This window comes from Biomphalaria glabrata, chromosome 1 (assembly GCF_947242115.1).
Source record: "Biomphalaria glabrata chromosome 1, xgBioGlab47.1, whole genome shotgun sequence".
In the NCBI taxonomy this organism is placed as follows: Eukaryota; Metazoa; Mollusca; class Gastropoda; family Planorbidae; genus Biomphalaria; species Biomphalaria glabrata.
In genome coordinates this window covers 13,464,465-13,486,674 of record NC_074711.1, presented here as the reverse complement: position 1 = coordinate 13,486,674, position 22,210 = coordinate 13,464,465, and the positions used below count along the sequence as shown (strand labels likewise).

The 22,210-nt window shown below is 37.1% G+C and overlaps 1 protein-coding gene across 1 annotated transcript; it reads right to left on the bottom strand.

Moving 5' to 3' along the window:
* Nucleotides 1–776: 776 nt before the first annotated feature.
* LOC106051746 (uncharacterized) lies at nt 777–20,990 on the bottom strand. The gene is made up of 8 exons (XM_056023051.1): nt 20,660–20,990; nt 17,995–18,147; nt 16,138–16,253; nt 13,653–13,739; nt 12,635–12,788; nt 7,248–9,422; nt 4,317–4,455; nt 777–3,658 (listed from the first exon to the last, which is right to left on the bottom strand). The coding sequence occupies exons 1-8, from the start codon at nt 20,671–20,673 to the stop codon at nt 3,434–3,436; spliced, it is 3,063 nt and encodes a 1,020-aa protein (XP_055879026.1). The 5' UTR covers nt 20,674–20,990; the 3' UTR covers nt 777–3,433.
* Nucleotides 20,991–22,210: the final 1,220 nt, after the last annotated feature.

The window sequence follows — 22,210 nt, the reverse complement described above, 5'->3', positions numbered from 1 at the left end:
ACATTGTCGACTATAGGGCAGATGATGTAAAGGTCATCTGTTTATGTGCCCTACGGTTAACGAGGGTGTTATGTGGCCAGGACAACGACCAACCGCCTTTACTTTTCCCCAACTACAGGTATCCATTAGAGCTGGGTGGACTCGAATATCCCGAAATTAAAAATCCCAATCGCTTTACCGCTCAGCCACCGCGGCTCTTATTCAAAGAATATTTGAAAGGTTTTATATTTTTACCCTCGAGATATCTGTGAACAGAAACGTGCACGTTGATGTGTGCCATCTTTCTCTGGTACAAAATGTAACACGTTTTCCTTCATGATTTCATCCGATGGTTCTCACCCTAGAGGTCACGTTTCCAGTTTCTTCAAACTTCTGTTTCCAGTAGTGTATACTGTTGTCCTAGCCCGTGATGCGCAATTAAAAAGTTGTTTGCAATTCTCGTTAAGCTCTGGCACTACTCTGGTGCCCTGTTGCATGGCTAACTAGTAACAATCTAAACGAAGCGAAAATTTAACATCACCAACTGCTTTCACCAAATTGTAACAATGCAACCGATTTGCCACGAAACAAAGAGTACATTAAAGAACATTAATAAGAAGTAAGAAATCAAGTAGCCTACGTTAATCTGTGAATAGTAATTAATATCATCGAGTATATGTGAGTAAAATTATATTGTGTTTTGCCGTTTTATTTTAGTTTTAGAGTATGGAACTTAGGAATCGCACTGTATATAGGCTCATAGGCTATCCAAAAAAGAGAAAAACAAATAAAGAGAATTGCTGAGTTTCATTTTTAATACACAGTTTCAATCGATTACAATTTAAATAACACAAATAGAAACAAACATTGTCCCTTGTTTATAAGACAGGGGTCTTGTGAATGAATTTTGTTTTATAATAACAGAACTAAAATACCACAAGCGTGTTACTCCGGTGAATGATAAAATTGCTTGGACATTGAACACTAACTGAGGGTCTCACAATATAATAGTTTAGGCTTTAATTATATATATATATATATATATATATATATATATATATATATATATATATATATATATATATATATATATATATATATATATTTCCAACCCCCAAATCGTTTTGTCTATTTTGCTGAGGAAATCGCTTTAGCTGATTAAGAATAGAAACTAAAGTCCCACTAGCCTTTATTCAATCCATAATATTGTCGCTATGGAAGGCATTCACGAGTCTAGGAACTTAAGGAGAAATTTACCATCGACAGTGCAGAAAGAGCTACAGAGGCATTTTGCTGAACGCGAGTTTGGTCGTACAATGATCAACCCAATGACAACGTACATGCTTTATAGCCGCAAACGGCTCTCCCATTACAGTAGCGCCCCTTCACACTTTCTAAATGTAGCTTAACTTGACCAGCTAAGAGAAACAGTACGCTGTAGAAGACCGGAGAAGAAATGCGCAAAGCTCAATATGCAAGAAAAGGTCTGGCGCCAGGGCTCCGTAACGGACAAGGCTGATGGAGCTTATTGCGCTCTCCAAGACTCCTTAGTTTGACAGGGGAGGGGGCGAACATGTTTAAGTTTAGGATCCTCCCCATGAAAAGTTTGAGAAACAATGGCTTTTTCTTTGTTTCTTTCGTGTTAATATTGTAGAAGCATTTTGTCATGTCTTTTCAAAGCGAAGATAGACTGCACAGCCATCTTCAAGTTCAAAGGAATTGAGATTGTGTTCATCATAAGGATAAGGAGAAGCTTCTTTATTTTACATATACAAATGTATAGATATAACAAAAGTCGAGAAATAATACATATGAAGAGAGATTCAGCCACAATAATAAAATGTATTAAAGTATAAAGAGTAGATAAGTTATACAGTAAACACAATTTCAAGTTACATTTCACATCAAACAATGGAAAACAATTTAAATCAAAGTGCGAATCTAGAGTGCAGGTTTGTTCAGGGATGTTTGTAAGGTATTAGAAAATCATTGCACGTTTTAACAAGGTTACAAAGACAGTTTGTGTGGAAACACAAACTCAAAATCGGCCACCAAAGTGGTCCACCCAGGCAGGTAAAAAGGCAGTTTCAATATTTTCAGAAAGAATATCAGAATGAAATTCTACCAAAGGCAAATAACAGAGAAGAATGGAGAAAGAAGGTTGAAAGATCTTGTGTGGTGCCCCAACGGTCCAGCAGACCAAGGGATAGAAAAGGTGAAGGTAAAGTTATATATGAACCTGGACTAACTGATGTCATATAATGATTATCTAATTGATCTAATGTTTTGTAAAAGGTCAATCTCTTATTCAAAGCCAAAAGGAAAAAAAAGCATTTCCGTAAGAAAAAAAATTCCTTTAGTTGGAGTTCCATGATGTTTGAAATGTTCTGCATTTCTTGCGATAATATGAAAAACTACTTATTAATTGTTGTTTTACATTATGTTCCACTTATATGTTTACTAAATAGATTGTTTCCCTTTAAAAATAAAAGTAAACATATTTTTTTTTTGTAAATGTAGTAGTTAGTATGACAGAAATTACTTTGTAATACAATTGTAAAATATTTTTTTTTGGACAAAAAATCTAAATCCGTTTGCATAAGTGTGCTACAGATATGGAGTGTGGGATGCTCTGTTACTAAACAGTTTCTAGTGTTTGTTATTATTAATAGTGAATGGTGTAAAAAATGGTGTATTTTTATGAAAAAAATTGCTGGTATACTTGATTTTAAAAATTAGATTTTTCGCTTTCAGAAAAAAAGTAGCTGTTGCATCAGAACTTTGAATGGACTAAATTATTATGATGTCGGATTTTCCATATCTTTTCTAGTTTAAGAGACAAAAACGGGACGGACGTCGGAAAGACAAACCACACAAAACTAATAGCGTCTTTTCCCCTATCGGGGGCCGCTAAAAATAGTTTCCAACATGCACTCCTAGCCTTCACATTTGTTTTCATATTGGAGGCATAGTCATAGAAAGTTTGCTATAGGGGACCAAAAAAACAACAACTAGAGTCCTTTGTAGGTCTATATGGAATATTATCAATTATTGAATATGAAAATGTTGGGCCAAATCTTAAAGAAACAATCATTAGGGGACAGAAAAATAAGAGATTCTTTACCTGGTTAAAACACATATCTAATATTTTAAGAGAGAGTTCTAACTGGAGTATTTTGTATATGACATGTTCTTAATTATGAAATATGAAAAATGTTGGGCCAATCTTAAAGAAACAATCATTTAAATATACGAGGTTACACTTAGAAAGAAGATAAACAATTTCATAAATCAAACATTTTCCCTATATATGAACTATAAACAGCTTAGGCGTGCTCATTACATTCCAGATACCTTTTAACGTTTACAAATAAACTTGGTAACTTATGAAACTTATAAAGGCACTGCTTTATAGGAACAACAACAGTAAAGGGAGAGAAGACTATATTTTCATTCAGCCATGAACTGTTGTCTCCCTTGGTCTCGTCAACCTTTCACGCCAATCGTCCTTGATGTGGAAAGGGTTTGAAGGATCGCGCTGACCCAGGGCGTCAGACATGTGGTCAGGTTTCAAACTCTTCTCCTTGGGGGCGAAATAGCCAACATGGGCGGCTCTGTATTCTGTTTTATCCTCGAAAGGCAGAGAAGAGGGATGATATCGGTTGTCTGGTTTCATAGACTGAAACAGAATAAGCTTTATTTTAAATATTAAAAAAAAAACGCTGATAGTATTTGGTGTGATGAAAGTGTATCCCCCCCCTTTCCCTTTCGCCCATTTAAGTAAAGTTCTTTTTCAGATCTTGCGGTCTATGTATAGGTCATCTGTTTCTGTGGCCAATGGTTAACGAGGGTGTCATGTGGCCAGCACAACGACCAACCGCCTTTATTTTTCTCAACTAATGTCAGGTACCTATTAGAGCTGGGTGGACTCAGAGGCGCTCGAAGATCCCGAAATTAAAAATCCCAGTCTTCACCAGGATTCGAGCCCCGGACCCCAGAAAGGAAGCCAAGCGCTTTACCGCTCAGCCACCGCGCTTCCTATTCCCCCATTTACAATCAGGAAAAAAAACACGAGCTTCCAGAGAATGGATTGACGAATCACACACGGAATCAGCCAAGAAAAACAATGACTAAAAGTTGATACTTTCTCCAATCAACATAAATGACAAGATTAACACGTGGATACTCGCAAAGGACGTAATAATCCTTTGTTATGAAGGAACGTCCGCCATATATAAGATAAGAAAATAAGATATGTAACTAGTATGCAAAAGTGAATGACACATTCTAAACTACAGTAGTGTACAACAAGGGGAGACTACTAACATGCCACTTACTTGTGTCTGCTCCACATTTTTGGAGACGAACGCCGTGTTGTAGATAGTGTTGTCATCAAATTTACCAGACGGCAACAAATGAGAAGAACTCAAACGTACCATTGGCTCTCGATGACCTATGACCTCTTTGTAAGCCTCTCTGAGGAAAAAAAACCAAAGACAAATCAAAATTAAGACTGATGTGTCATTGTTTTCAGGGTTAATTAAAACAAGGTTACAAAGACAGTTAGTGTGGAAACACTAACTCAAAATCGGCCCTCGAAGTGGTCCACCCAGGCAGTTAAAAAGGCATATTTCAATATTTTCAGAAAGAATATCAGAATAAAATTCTATCAAGGCAAATGACAGAGAAGAATGGAGAATGGAGAAAGAAGGTTGACAGATCTTGTGTGGTGCCCCAACAGTCCAGCAAACCAAGGGATAGGTGAAAGTGAAGTAGAAGCTAGATGTGAACATGGCCTAACTGATGTCATATAATGATTATCTAATTGATCTAATTGTTTTGTAAAGGGTCACTCTCTTATTCAAAGCCTCAAGTAAAATACATTTCCGTAAAAAAAATAAAAAATAAATCCTTTAGTTTTGTACTCTAGTATTGTTATCGTGCTCTGCAGCTCACGCGATATGAAAAACTACTTATTAATAGTTGTTTTAAATTATGTCCAACTTATTTGCATAGTAAATGAATTTGTTCTTTTAAAAAAAAATACCATTTTTTTTTGTAAATGTAGTATTTAGTATGACAGAACTTACAAAACTTAGCAATAGGGGCCTACAATTTTGAAAAAAAAATTTTTTTGACCAAAAATCTAAAACGATTTGCATAAATGTGTTAGAAAAATGGTATACATCATATCCCTTACTAAACAGCCTCCAGTGTTTGTTACTATTAATAGTGAATAGTTGTAAAAGTGGTGTATTTTTATGAAAAAAAACTGCTCGCATAAGTGATTTAAAAAATTAGATTTTTCACTTTCAGAAAAGAAAAAAGTCGCCGTTGCATCAGAACTTTGAATGGTCTAAAACAAATAAATTAGGGGTCTATGAGATGTCCACGGGGGTCTACAATAATAGATTTTCTTTAAGCAGGTCGTGACTTTAATTTTCAGATCCCAGTAATGTACTTATTTTATGCAGGAATATATGATTTGTACTTTAGTTAATCCTTTAAATATTCCCGCTAATCAAATGAAAAATTGCAATTTAATTTCAATACCAATTTAAATAGCTTAATTTTGTCTACATTTAACTAATGCTTAACAAAAAAAAATATTTAAAATTTATTGAAAATAAATCGGGATTCATTGCTTCCTTGTCAAACAAGCGGTTGCCTAAGTGATTAATAACGCTGGAGGATCATTTGAGACGATGCCACCATGATAAAAAGATAAAGGTTTGAACAACTTTCGAACTCTCAAAGATAAAGTTCAGAATAAACCTTTAAAATCTCTTCTTCAACATCATACAGAGAAGATGGTGGTTTGTGAGCGTCTTACAAGATTTCTATACTTATAGCCAAATATGGAAAACACTATAAATAACACTATAAACAAAACATTGATTTTTACCAGCCGTTGAAGTAGTTTTAAAAACTAATTATTTTATAAAACACCTACATCCGATATGATTAAACGATATCGGTGGTATGAGTTATTTAGAACATTAAAAGCTTCTTATGCTTATGTAATTCTTTGCAAACGACATATACAGTTTGGGATCAGCGGGGTCGCAGGTTCTGTAGCACTGTGATGCAAACTGCCTAAGGATCGCCGGGTTTGGGTATAGCTGCAAGGCAACAGAGCTTCGAATTTAGTTTTCCTTCTGCTAGGTGTGCTGCAAGCGAAGACTAATGAGTCCCTCCTGATCAAAGCTTAGTGGTTTTGGCGCCAGTTACTACTTCATGGAACAACAAATTTCTACATGAAACAAAATACCCGTAGCAACGAATGATGAACCTGCACCCCCCCCCCACCACACACACACATTTCCAGAGCGTTTGGAGATTCCAGTAATATACATTAATTGTTATTTTAATTGGTTTTAATTTGAATTTTACCAATAAAAAAGATCTCTCTAACTTTACATGAAGCTTTAAATTACTTTTTCATTCTTGGACGCACTACAGTTAGAAATAAGTTTTAAAAAAAATGCAGGTGCAATATAAGTTAAACAGGGGGTCTACCATAATCCAGAAAATATGGCAAGGGGTCTACAAAACAAAAAAGTTTGGGAACCACTGGTCTAAAATATGATGTCGGATATTCAATATTTTTTATCTAGTTTAGGAGATCTAAACGGGACGGACGGACGGACAGACAGACCACACAAAACTAATAGCGTCTATTCCCTTTCAGGGGCCGCTAAAAAACAACTAAAATTTTAATTTGATACAACACATATTGTTATGGTAGCGTTAAAAGCGAAGTATACAAGTCAGTATGAAGTAGCATGGTATAAACATTTTACTGACAAAACGAGAAGCCTCTTTGACTACGACAAATCATTTATTCGCAATAATGGCCCCTTAAATATCTGTAGGCTAATATAGGCGACATCGAAACCTTCAATCAGTAAGTACTTCTTTGTGCACCTAGCACAATATTAACACTCTATTAATTCCATAGTACTTAGGGTCTACAGTCTACATGTACACTTCTCTCTGAATAATAATTAGCTGCATAAAATAGTAAAGAACGAATTAAATCTCACACGAGTCAGTCAACTTAGTTACGTCATGTCTGGGGTATGTGGAACAAGGCAAGGTACACATTAATAAAGAAAAAGTAACTCTCACATGATGTGCCAAAGATAGGGGAACAGTCCTGCTTCGATTTGTTCTCTTTATGATAGCGAAGAGAAGAAGTGTTAAATTATTATGTCCACTCCAGAAATTTAAATACGTTGGATCACAATTGTTGAGGCTAAGCTTACCTGTTTGTGGTGGTCATTTCCATGGCACCTTCAGGTCTCACATACGGTTCCTGCTTGTGCTTGAATCTTTCCGAAGTAGGCCATTGCTTGTAGGCACTTCCGGTTGTCGTGTTATTTTCTATGGCGGTGTTTGGTTTTACGTAAGTTTGATCTGGTCGGAAGCTTTCCCTCTTTGGTTGATAGGCTCCAACGTAGGACGTGTTGGTGATAGTTCTTGAATCTAAAGGTGCTGTGGTTGGTTTGTACTCTTCTTTAGCTCTTTGGAGTCTTGGGGAGATCTGGTGCTCCGTGAATGTATCCCTGTAATCAGTGCGGTCATCTAGCGGGATGTTAGGGATGACGTAGTCATTGATGGGTTTGAAATTTACCCTTGGCACGAGCCCAAGATCAAAATAAGTCGATTGATTGGTGGTAGTCGATTCCATTGGAGCTGAAGAAGGAAGGTAGTCATTTTTGGGCTTGATAGGGTCTCTTTTTGAGGCCTGATGTTCTCGATAATCTTTTTGGTAATTGCTTTCTTTCTTCATGTCCCCAAAGCCTTTCAGCAGGCCTGAAGACCCAGGTCGATTTATCGTGTTTTTAGATAAGGCGTGCTCTTGGAAATGAATAGAATGGGTCGTGTTTAGATCCATTTGCCCATCCGGTTTAATGTAGGAGTCCGCCTTGTGCCTGTAGCGGTCTGGAAGCTTATGTTCCCTATAATCTGAATTAGTAATAGTTTTTCCATCAAACGGGCCGTCAGGAAGCTGTAGATTCCCATCAGGACGGAAGCTTTCTCTCTTTGGCTGTACGGCACCTCTGTAGGAGTCCATCACTGTGGTTCTGTCATCCAGTGGCATAGTTGGTGCCTGGTGAATCTCTCTAGCTCGCTTCTCTCTTGGTGTAATCTTATGCTGTACATAGTCGTCTCTGTAGCCAGTTCGGTCATCCAGTGGAATATCTGAGTTCATCGGTTCCTCCCTTGGTTTGTAGCTTTCTCTGGGTCCAAGTGGGCGTTCAAAGAAATCTGCACGATGTGTAGTTTCGCTGAGCATTGGAAATGCTGGCGGCTGGTACTCATTTTCTGGCTTCATGGATTTCCTTTTGTCGATGGGTCTTTCAAAGAAGTCTCCTTGATAATTGGTCTTTGTGTTCATCTCTCCAGTGCCACCAATCAGATGAGAAGAGCCTGGCTTTTCAATCTTCTTCTGCTTTTCCAATGCATGCTCAACATAGTGGGTGTTGTGACTCGTTCTCAAGTCAATCTCACCAATAGGTTTCTCATATTGGCTAGGTCTGTACATTTCCCGTCGATGCACCTCGTGTGGCTGAAAGTCTCTGTAATTGGTCGTGCTGTCGTCAAAAGGAGCATCTGATTTGACCAACGTTTGAGTCGGCTTGAAACTCTCGCGTTTGGATTGATAGAGACCTAAATATGAATCTCTAGCAGTGGTTCTAGAATCTAATGGTGCTATTGGACCTTTGTATTCTTCTTTAGCTTTCTGTTGTCTCTGAGTTATCTTGTGCTCAACAAAAGTGTCTCTGTAGTCAGTTCTGTCATTAAAAGGGACATCAGAGAGCATCGGGCCATCTTTAGGCTTAAAATTTTCCCTTGGTCCTGGTTGACGACCGTAGAAATCAGCTTGGTATTCCGTCAGTGACTCCATTGGGACTGTAGGTGCTTGATAATCATTCTTTGGTTTGATTGGTTCAGTCCGGTTGATAGGATGCTCCTGAAAATCTTTTCCATAGTTGGTCTCTTTGGTCATTTCTCCAGAACCCCGAAGGAGGTGCGAAGATTCAGGCTTCACCTGAGACTGTCTTTGTAAGGGATGCTCTTTGAACTGCGTAGAGTTAGTCGTGTTCAGATCCATGAATCCATCTGGTCTTGTGTATTTTTCAGGCTCGTGCTTGTATCTCTTAGGTATCTCGTGAGGTTTATATGCTAGTGAATGAGTCGTGTCTCCTTCCAGAGGAATGTCTGACCTTTGTGGTCCATTATCTGGGCGTAGACTCTTCTGCTTTGGAGCGTACGCTCCAATGTAATCTCTTTGATGAACTGTAGTGCTGTCAAGAGGTACACTCGGCTTGACCCATTTCTCCCTCTCTCTTTGTGTCTTGGCAGGAAGTGGATGCTCTCTGTATGTGTCTTTGTAGTCAGTGCTATCACTAAAAGGTACATTCGACTGGACTGTTCTGTCATTGGAAGAACAAAAAAACCAATTGTTTCAAACCACAATTGAAATAGCGTGTGACAATACAAAATACACGTATCTGAAATCAGTCTTTTGGTGCATTTTCGTCAATCAGAAAAATCTAAAGATCATGCTTTCTATATTTAGAGAACAATTATCTAAACAAAGTCAAATTAACATTGTCACATTGATTCGAACATCATCTGTAATAGCAAAGACTGCAAATTGACTTTGTCAATAATCTATAGTCATTTTATTTGTCAAAACTTACGTTAGTTTCTGATGTCACAAAAATATTTAACACTTACTAATGTCCAGCGTATGTTCAAAATGTTGATAAAGGAAGTGGGTAGGGCACTAAACGGTGTGAATAAAACTAAGTAACAATTTCCTACTCTTGCGGTGTGCACGCTGAATGGTCAGTTGGTCGTCTCGATGGTCCCGGGTTCAAACCCTTCCTACTGCCATCTCTCGGGTCCCGGGTTCAAACCCTTCCCACTGCCATCACACGTCGTCCTGTGGGAGGTTTGAACTAGGAAGTAGATTATTTTCAACTCTGATAAAACATCCGAAACATTTCAATAATACATCGACAAATCTACATCCTAGAAAAAAATACAAGGTTAACCGCATGATTAGAGACGCAAAAGCTAGTCATATTCGACAAAAAATCGAAACTTCTGATTCTTCAAAGGAGCTATTTAGGATCACCGCTGAAATGTTAGGGGGAGCAAAAAACGAACGTTTGCCGCCATCTATCTCAGTATCTGAACTCACTGATTCCTTCAATAGATTCTTCATTGGCAAGATTGAGCAGATCAGAAACGACATGCCATCCCTCTCATCACAGCTTGACCACTCTCCAATCTTTCAAAATTCTCCTTTTTGCGCGTTTCAGCGTGTATCTGAAGATTATGTCAAAAGTATTATTTTAAAGATGCAAAATAAGTCATGTGACCTTGACCCCATTCCAACTTCCTTGCTCCTTGAATGTTTAGATGAGTTTGTACCCACAATTACTAACATTGTGAACTCTTCACTGACTTCAGGCATTGGAGCGCAACATGTTAGCGCAAATTCTTTCTCATCTTGAACAGTACTGTCTCTTGGAAAAATTTCAATCTGCATATAGGAAGTGCCGTAGTATAGAGACAGCAGTGGTCAGGTTACTAAACGACTTACTTCACAATTCCGACATAGGTCACATCTCAATTCTTTCCATGATGAACTTGTCCGCAGCCTTTGATACGCTAGACCATGAAATTATGATGACCAGATTCTCTGCCACTTTTGGTTTAGCAGGAATCGTCCTAAAGTGGCTTGTATCCTACCTGACTCAACGCACTCAAAGTGTCGTTGTTAACGGGACAGAATCAACAAGCTTAAGTACGGAGTACCCCAAGGATCAGTTCTAGGTCCAGCACTGTCCACCATGTACACATATCCACTCAGCGGTGCCATAATGCCAACCGGCATCTTATACCATTTCTCTGCCGATGACTCACAGTTATACGATTCCTCAGTACCCTCAGAGGTGTCGCATCAGTGGACCGTTGCAAGGGTGAGCGATTGGATGGTTGAGAATAAGCTCAAGATGAACGAAGATAAGACAGAAATAATTAAGATTGGCACTCGGAATGGCACTCGGAATGGCACTCGGAATGGCACTTGGAATGGCACTCGGAATGGCACTCGGAATGGCACTCGGAATGGCACTCGGAATGGCACTCGGAACGGCACTCGGAATGGCACTCGGAATGGCACTCGGAACGGCACTCGGAATGGCACTCGGAACGGCACTCGGAATGGCACTCGGAATGGCACTCGGAACGGCACTCGGAACGGCACTCGGAATGGCACTCGGAACGGCACTCGGAATGGCACTCGGAATGGCACTCGGAATGGCACTCGGAATGGCACTCGGAACGGCACTCGGAATGCTCGGAACAACGTCTCAAAAGTCGAAAACTCAGATTCTCTTTTTATCACGACCTGCCAGCTTCCTTATGTTCAAGTAGTGCCAGGTTCCTTATGTTCAAGTAGTGCCAGGTTCCTTATGTTCAAGTAGTGCCAGCTTCCTTATGTTCAAGTAGTGCCAGGTTCCTTATGTTCAAGTAGTGCCAGGTTCCTTATGTTCAAGTAGTGCCAGCTTCCTTATGTTCAAGTAGTGCCAGGTTCCTTATGTTCAAGTAGTGCCAGGTTCCTTATGTTCAAGTAGTGCCAGGTTCCTTATGTTCAAGTAGTGCCAGGTTCCTTATGTTCAAGTAGTGCCAGGTTCCTTATGTTCAAGTAGTGCCAGGTTCCTTATGTTCAAGTAGTGCCAGGTTCCTTATGTTCAAGTAGTGCCAGGTTCCTTATGTTCAAGTAGTGCCAGGTTCCTTATGTTCAAGTAGTGCGGAATCTTGAGTTTTCTTCGACTCAACACTATCTTTCGAGCCACACATAAGTCAGCTCTGCAAGGGTCTTTATCTGCAGCTGCTCAGATTAGGCCAGATCCGACCATATTTAACAACGGAGTCAACAAAAACGCTAGCTGTGGCATTCATTCTCTCCCGCCTTGACTACTGCAACGCCGTGCTTGCAGGTATACCCGATGACAAAATAGCCAAGCTGCAACGAATCCAAAACAACGCCGCACGAATAGTCCTTAGAAAAGCAAGACGAGATTCTGCTACTACGCTCTTGCGCACGCTCCATTGGCTTCCCGTGAAAGCGAGAATCGATTACAAGGTGGCCACACTTGGTCATCAGTGTATATATAACAATGAGATGCTCTTGTACCTTAGCGAACTGATTACTTCATATGTCACTCAGAGAGCCCTGCGCTCAATGGACTCAACGCTTTTAGTGGTGCCATGTTTCTCCCTCAAAAGCTACGGTCTGCGGGCTTTTTCAGTGCACGGACCAAAGGTTCGGAACTCCCCATTGATCTCAGACAAGAAAAACATTAAGACCTATCTGTATAAAACTTTTTTAGATTAACTGTCATTTTAGCTGTCGTGTTTGTAATGTTATTATAGCGCCTTAAACCTATATTTTGTTTGTTAACAGCGCTTTATAAATAAAATTATTATTATTATTAAAATTATGATTATGTCACATATTTACAATGCATGGCTACACTATTTTCTCAAATTTTTCTGTCTTAGTCTTAGTACTAGTTCAGCTAAGATTAGTGGTTGCAGTGCGGTTATACTATTTGCAAGTACTCACCTGAGGTTAGGCTTATGATCAACTCGTGGGGATACTTGATGCTCTACATAATCTGTCATGATTGTTGTCTGCCCTTCGAAAGGCTGCTGGGGAGGGCGCCAAGACTCCTTTTCAATTTGGTGCTTCTTGGGCAGGTCCCACTCGCGGTAGTCATCTTAACAGAAGCACAATTAAAACATAAAAAAAAAAGAATAAAAAAGCTTACCTAAGGAAAGTAACAAAGGCCATAACATAGAAAACAATAATCTTGTAGGGTCTGGGTCTAACTCCCTGTTCTACAAGAACAATAATATTGTATTACCAGTAATAGATTAACTATTTGGTAATTTTTTGAATGATTCATGTATTGTCATTGATTATGAATAATTGTGCAAATTTTCAATTTGATCAGAGACTGGGAGGTGAGAGAAACAGTACAAGACTTGTACCAGACAGACAGATGGAGTTAGTTAATATTAGCTTTGTAAGTTTTTCCAGCTCTGGAGTCATCCAATGTAGGCTTGTATGTACGTTCCCAGTGTTTGCCAACAAATATGTAACATATTTGAGCTAAAAGTATTTTTATGTGCATTTTATTTGTAAAAATTCAAAACCTAGTTAAAAAATCTACAACACAAAACATAATGTACAGAGAGCGAGTGAAAGAGAAAAAAAAATAGAAGAAAAAGAATGAAAAGATGTCCGTGAGGGATTGTTGCCGTGAGACTTCATTGCTTCGGTATATTATTGGTGATTAGTTTGAGTTATACAGGTATTTCAACGTCACTGGGTATAGGCTTGTATAGAGTCACGTTTTCTGTGTTTTACATGACATTGACGTCCCAAGTTTCTAGGCGTCTCAAGCAAGCCGTGTATAGAGAAATAATCCTGTATACAAAATGTATGTGTGCAATATTAAATGATGATAGAGCAAATGTAAAACAGAAATCCATTGCAATCGTTAGACAACAAAAAATGTGGCTCGAGATCTGTTAGCAATAGAAACCTATTTAACACATAAACCCAGGCTTGTTTTTACCTCTGTATGAAGGCTGGGCATCAAAGGTAGCAAGTGCCTCTCTCTGCGCTTCTGGCTTGTAGGGCATGCGTCTCTCTCCACTTCTTTCTGTATTTACAGGTTAGGTAAGAACATAGAAAGAATTTATGATTATCTCCCATGTTATTTTGTTTATAAAGTGGAGTTCACCTCTCTACAAATGGGCAAATGTATTTATTTTTTTTTATTGATTCATCTTTTGTTAGGTACACCATATATAAATACTTTTTTAAAGTTTCAACTTGATCCATGAATGGGTGTAGGAGAAAAATTACATATGATTATTTAAGGGGACAAAACTCGAGATAATTAATCACATCTGAGAATTAGTTACAATCGTAGGTATCATAATAAATAACCGGTAATTAATTCAGTAATTTTTCTTGTTAATTAATTTATTGTCTACGCCAATTAATAATTTTGCAAATTTTCAACTTAATCCGAGAATGGGTGTTGGAGAAATAAAGTGTCCAGGCAGACAGAGAAGAGAGACCTTATAGCAAAATAGGTTTCCTTGTTCCAATATCTCTCGTGTGTGATGTACCTGAGCGCCTTGTTTCTTCCACACACAACTAGCCACAGTAACAGAAACCTACGTCATTCATTGAACAATTCATAATTCAAATGCAAAGTTTGAATACTCCAGCGTTGCTTATCGATCTTCAAAGGTCTTTCTATAATCAATCCATTGATTTCTGTCATTGATTTAATTAGGATCTGCCACTGATTTTTTAGCTGGTTAAAATGATTTATCTCACACACCCACCCACACACAGACACCAGCACACAAATTGTATTGTTTTGTTTAAGTACTTTGTGAATTGACACAAGAATGAAGCCCTTTAGTTCAATGGTTTCTAGATCTAGTTATTTTCCCTGGAGACTAGAATTGAACGCATGGACACATTGAGATTATCTAGATGATTTGAGCATATACACTTTCTGATACATAGTTATTTGTGTTTTCTTTTACAACCCACAAGCATTCATTTGCATTTGTGAAGCATTTCTTTTGAGCTGTTACTGCTATTGCGCTGTTTGTCCATCTTTGTGTTTGTCAAAATTAAATCTCAAAAACTAAAAACAGCTTTTGAAAATCCGATTTCACTATCGACTGTCTCATGCTAAAAAAAAAAGTGTCATTGATACTTTTGGCCTTCTGGGAGAAAACATCTTTTAAAACAAAATTTAATAGAAAGTCCGGTGTGCTATGATCATAACAGATCTGCAGGATTTTTAAGAATTACAAAGTTTATTGCCTATTTTGAAAAGAACTGTTAATAATATTTTGCTTTGAATCTTCAGTAAAACCTTGATGATTTCGAAAAATGTTGTCCATCACATTAGCAAAATGAAATGACCTCAGACCAGAGAGCACACATGCACACAATCGTACAAAGAAAGAAACAAAACATAAGCAATTAAATGTCTTATGCTGCAAACAGAAAGGAAATGTATCAACACAGCTAAATCTTTCACAGTTCTGGGAATTTTTTAAAACCCTACCACAAGGTAGCGAGGTCTGAAATAAGCATGGAAGATCTAGATCTAGTAACCAAGACAGTAATTGCTTTCCTATAAGACCACAAGGACAAGACAGCGGCAGGGTTAAACGCCTAGGTAGTTATGTTGACTGTCTGAAGTATAACACACCTATTTTTAGTTGATCCTTTTAAGTTGAAGTAATAGCAATAAAGTAGGTACCAGCCGATGAACAGATCAATATGTAAATGAACAAAGATAGCCAAGGTATAAAAGGGTTCTTAAAGATAACACACGGTGTAATTGTATATTTACAATCAACACTCAGTCGTCTAACACTGCAACTAAATATTTATAGTAGAAAAGGTATAATGTTTTAAGTGTATAGTTCTGTTAAGGCATTTAGGAGTCACATTACTCGGGTCATGCCTGGCTGTTTCTTCTATAATAGATCTAGATGTGGACGAGCTAATCAATTATAAATATCTGTTAAAACAGCAAAGTTGATGAACTAAAACTGGGCATTAAAAAGTACAATCAAGCAAACAATATTTCTTTTATTAAGTAAAATTGATTAAAATCAATCTACATTCATGGCAATGTCTTTGATTCCGAATATTTAGGATGAATGCAGTGTTTCACAAGACAAAGCAAACTCAGTTGCGATCTGCATATCTTTCCACATCTGACGAAGACAAAGTCGTAGTCCGCCGGGGGGGGGGGGGTATTTAAGTTTTCTTAACCTCTTCTGCGTCTGTCTTCTACAAGAGCTTCTACACACATGTGTGTCTCGCGGACTTCACAAAGGGCTTTCCAACTATCTCTTTCAGAGGCCATCTTCTGCTAGCTACTTTCTTCTAATCAAGGAGAGGTAGGCTTCATAACTTCCAATGGCAATATTTTTACATTTACTATCCCATACAGCTTGCTATACATTTTGATTGCCAGGGTAAATCAAGCCAAGCACTAATCATCGAAAACTTACCTGGGTATTCGTTTTGATAAGAGGACGTGAAGTCGTGTTGACCTTCGGGTCTTAAGTTTCCTTCTCTTGGTACAGGTCGTTCACGTTTGGCCAATGGGTGCTCGGGGAAGTCTCGCCTGTGAGAGAGACAACACGAGAAGCTTTGACAAAGAAGGACAAAATGAAATCAAAACAAAATGGCCACATACATAAAAGAATTTCTAATTCAAGTTGCCTACTTGTAATGTTGAAATCAAAAGAATTGTTCGAGCAATGGAGAAGTACAAGAATTGGGATTTACAATGGCGTGGATTCAATTTTTTTTTAACAAAGCTTATATCAACTCACTTAGTCTATCTGGTACAAAGCTTATATCAACTCACTTAGTCTATCTGGTACAAAGCTTATATCAACTCACTTAGTCTATCTGGTACAAAGCTTATATCAACTCCCTTAGTCTATCTGGTACAAAGCTTATATCAACTCACTTAGTCTATCTGGTACAAAGCTTATATCAACTCACTTAGTCTATCTGGTACAAAGCTTATATCAACTCCCTTAGTCTATCTGGTACAAAGCTTATATCAACTTCCTTAGTCTATCTGGTACAAAGCTTATATCAACTCACTTAGTCTATCTGGTACAAAGCTTATATCAACTCACTTAGTCTATCTGGTACAAAGCTTATATCAACTCACTTAGTCTATCTGGTACAAAGCTTATATCAACTCACTTAGTCTATCTGGTACAAAGCTTATATCAACTCACTTAGTCTATCTGGTACAAAGCTTATATCAACTCACTTGTACTCATTATTTCTCCGACACCCAATCTCGGATCAAGCTGAAATTTTGCACAATTATTTATTTTACCTGACAACACAAGAATGAATTTAAAAAAAATCAATTAGTTAATTAACTATTGGTAATTAATTATTCTGTTTGGTATCTCGAGCAAGGGAAAGAAATAGTACTTGCCTGAAATGATGGTATAAGCTGAATTAGTCCCCTTTATAAGTCGCCGCTTTAAACAAGACTATACAATCTTTGATTGTCATAAGCACCTCACTAGCACTAGTGGTTAGTATGTAGGCTTGAGGAGGTGTGAGCCATGAGTTCAAATTTAGGTCGTTCCCCGCCCCCACCATTTTTTTAAAATTTCCTTTAAAAACCGATTAGGTTAAAATTCACCCAGATCTCCCTTTCTTTCTTCCCACCCCATACCCTATTTCCCCAACTGGTCCAGATTAGTGATATGATCATTACGTATTGAGAAAGCCAAAAGCATGAAATAAACAAAAACAATGGACCTCATTCACCAATCGTAAACAAACAACATTTAGCCACGTGATAATATTGATACAACAATGAAAATTACGTATCACGTGACAGCTTTTATGGATTGCGTAATTTGTAGAGAAGATATAGAGAACCACGTGGCAAAATGTTGTTTGTTTTACGATTGATGAATGAGGTCCATTGGTAAAAATACTACTAATCGCACAGATTTATTGTTGTTGGTCTACATCTATTACAAATTTAATGACATGACTGATACACGACTAATTGATACAATTACACTTTGTATATGTTTTTTTTTATTCTTAAAGTCTTTTTTTTTTTTTTTACTTCTGTCGTTTTTGAAGTTAAATTTCTATTTGATCTTTCTATAAACTCATTTCGAACTCGGACCTCGAACTTCGAGGCTTGGTAAGCCAAAGTGAATTTAAAAGAAATACTTTAGCACAGCACGATAAGTCACAATCTTGAATTAATTCAATAAAAACCTAATATCGTCCAATACTTTCATTTTGGGTTTGTATTAGAGCAACGCTCGTTTAGGTCTACTCTTTGGTAAGGGGACACATTTTGAAATTACCTGAAGACAGTCACAGATTCCACTTCACCTTGACCTTTTATCAACTCATTTGATGGTCGTATACTTTTGGTTCTCTGCAAGGGATATTCTTGATATCGTTTGACATACTCTGACCTGGGACCGTTGGCTAAAAGGCTGTCACTGGTTGCCTCCCTGTCAAAGTTCGGAGGTCATAATCAATTCATTGGTTAGAAATTAAACTTTTTCTGATATTTAATGATACCGAACATTTTTTTGTGGCTAAATAGTTAACAAAGAATTATGTTAAAAAAATTACTATCACTGTATTTATATATTCATTTTTTGTCGTCCTGCTATTTTTTTTTCCTCATTCAAAAATCAGAAATCGTTTGAACCTTGAGGAATGTAACCCAATCAATGTCATCACGACTAAATCTAATTCTGAAATAAAAGATTTCCCAGGTGATGATTACAAGGAATCGATATCAAACCAATGTCAGTGCGGAGCTATTGACCGTTTCTTTGACACAATCTTACATAAATACATACTTTACCATAGAGAAGATGTTTCCTTTGGTAAAAAAAGTAGCATGTAAGCATAGAGATCAAAGTACCTAGGAAGTTGTTAGGTCAAATCATCAACGTTTAGGAATCGCCAAAGAAAAGAAGATCGAGATGTTTTAAACAAATTCCGTTCTTTCGTTTTTCTAATTCTAATATCTCTTAACTATGGTGCCTATTCTAATATCACTTAAAGCATGGTGTCTATTCTAATATCACCTAACCTTCTTGCCTATTCTAATATCACTTAACCTTCGTGCCAATTCTAATATCACTTAACCTTAGTGCCTATTCTAATATCACTTAAGCATGGTGTCTATTCTAATATCACTTAACCATCGTGTCTATTCTAATATCACTTAAGCATGGTGTCTATTCTAATATCACTTAAGCATGGTGTCTATTCTAATATCACTTAACCATCGTGTCAATTCTAATATCACTTAACCATCGTGTCTATTCTAATATCACTTAAGCATGGTGTCTATTCTAATATCACTTAAGCATGGTGTCTATTCTAATATCACTTAAGCATGATGTCTATTCTAATATCACTTAGTCTATTCAACTATTTTCTTTTGAGCGCAGCAAGGTGGAAGTGAAAAAAATATAACAACGATACAATGTCAAGGTGATACCATCACATTGATATAACACAATAACCCTGTCATTGAATGTTAGTTGAAACAAGGTGCACATTTGAAAGTATTGAGAAATCTAAAGTAAACAATCTCAATTCAATTTGAACCCAAGTCATTTATTGTGACATCTCCATGCAATTATTCTCGTACACAAACCTTAAGAAACTAGAACAAATACAAAATAGTGCAGTGAGATTTATAACAAACGAATATTATGATTGGATTCGAGTAACACCATTTCAGTAACACACTTCAGGACAGAAGAATAAAAAGTAAATTAGCTATAATACTTAAAACTGCTTCCTGGTCGTTCGGTTTGCGCGCTGGACTGTCATTTGGATTTATCGATGGTCCCGGGTTAAAACCCTGACCGCTCCCACCACCCGTCGTCCTGCGGGAGGTTTGGACTAGGGAGTAAACTATCTTCAACTCCGAAGGAACATCCGAAACATCTAAAACAGTTAACAAAACACTAAACCATAGTTTACAAATAGAAAAACAAAACCCAATGAAATACTCAGAAAGACACAAAGATAGAGGCACATTTCTTAAGATAGAGGCACATTTCTTAAGATAGAGGCACATTTCTTAAGATAGAGGCACATTTCTTAAGATAGAGGCACATTTCTTATTCCTTGTGCTAGAACAAATTCGTACAATTACTCCTTTTTCCCTAGTGCTGTTAAAAAATGGAATCGGTTGCCTGAATCAGCCAGGAAAACCTAGGACTTAGCAGAGTTTAAGTCATTGATTAACATGCATGACTAGATTGACACATGAAATGCATAGGACGTAATTGTCTTCTTTTTTTTTTTTTTTGAAGTAACGTCTGTAATATATAAGATAATACAAGAGCACACACACACACATACACGCACACGGAGTCGTATTTTCATCACGGAATGACAGTCTAAGATCTACAATTCATTGCCCAGGGAGATAATAAAAGTCAATCTCAGCAAGCAGAAGTTTGTGTAATTACCAGCTATTAACAAACTGTAAGCTAATTAACAATGAATATGTGACACATTCGCTACTTCCAAACATACCAATAATTAGAGTCTCAACCTTAACGCTGGCTCTAGATAATTTTAAAAGACTCTTATCACGCTAACTAGGCCCTACTACATTCATATTTTTTTTTTACCGTAAACGTGTGTAAAGTATAGATAGGTCTAATAGTATTATAGTAAAGATTTCAAAGGAAAACCAACTAGTAATAGTTTAGTCACAGTAATCAACTTTTTTATGTGCACTTTATTCTTCTGTACATAGTTAATGTAGTTTACTGTAAAACGTCTATAAAGCGAAGATAATAAAGCAAATAAATCATTAAGAAACTTCAGTGGTAATTCTAGATCTAGATCTAGTAGGCCTAGTTAGCCTAGTTGATCATTTTCATTAAGAGGGGAAAACATCAAAACTTTAGTGATGAAGTCGGACCATCGTGAAGTAATTTAAAACAAATACAAAAGTGATTAAACCAAGTTATTGTCACGTACCGTTTCATAGGCATTCCTTTACTTTAGCTAAGATCGAAGAAATGAATCGAACCGTGATCCGAATTTAATCAACAAACACCAGAAGAATGCAGAGAAAAGGATCAATTTCAGCTGAGTTATCTATCCTGTGACCATTGTGTTCAGAGTAAATAACTTTCTGTTACTCTCTATTCAAGCAACACAATTAAAGTACACAATACGATGGTCACACGAACTGGGAAAATAAAGGGGCAGACGAGGAGAAGAAAATAAAACACCAAATTCTTGAAATTAGGCCAAGCTCGTAGCCAAGGACGCTTGTCATGGGCTGTACGTTTTTAAAGCCATAGTTACCAAAGACAGGTGGAGTTGCTCCCCTTTACAATCTTATATGGTACAGGCGTTACTACAAAGTTGCTCCCCTTTACAATCTTATATTGTACAGGCGTTACTACAAAAAAAGAAGATGATACAATTGAAATATTTCATTTGCAAAACAAAAGTTAATTATAATATGTATTAATAGAATGATTTTGAAAAGAACACCAAAAAAAAAAACAAAAAAACAACTGTATAACGAAAAAGGAATATACTACAATGTATGTACATAAACTTAATAGACAATGTTTTTAAGGACCTAGAAGGGCTATAATGCATATCTATTTTGTTATTGTACATGTACAAGTACATCGTAGTTAGACATATAAAGAGAGGTAACCCTACGCAAAGGCAACAAACAAATAAACAGAGCATGAACAAAATATGAAAAAGACTTTTAAAAAATACAAAGCTTATACAAGGAAAAGATCTGCATATTTACATTTCATATATCTCAATACAGCTCTGTTTGTTTCCCTTTTCCTATATAAAAACAAAATTAATTAATTACAACTCATTAATTAATTAATTGGTTTATTTTCTTTTTGTGTTGATTCGTGTTGTTAGGGACAATGAGCACTCTTGCTAAGGTTTCAACTTGATCCGAAAGTGGGAGCAATAATGTGTACAAAACGTATATCTGACAGACAGACGGACAAACAGACGGAGTGAGTTGATATAAGCCTTGTAAAAATACAATATACACATATGAACAGAAAAATATAACCATAAATAAAACTCAACTTAGGTCTAATAAGTGTAGGGTGATCTTAAAAAGGCGAAATGCAGGTGTGTTTGTCTCTTAGACCTACTAGAGAGAGATGTGCAGATAAAGAGGGGGAAAAAAGAAGAAATAACAAACAAAATGAAATGAATGATGTGGAGGATAGATTAATCAGAATCATTCGCAATGCTCTACCCATGACAAATTTTCAAAGTATTTAAAAGATGTGGTAAAAAAAAAAAAGTTTTCTTAAGTCAAACAAAGGATGTCACATTGCATCAACGTGGATCACACAATAATTGTTAAAACAGCAAACTTAAACTATCCGTGTTCGACCTTTATAGCACGACGTAGTCTCGTTTGTTATAATCAAAGTTACATTATAGAGCCTCAATGTAGCCGTCTGTGTGTTCTGTCCAAAACTAACGACTGAGCTCAACAAACAAAAAACATTCGCAGGTCTCTATGTA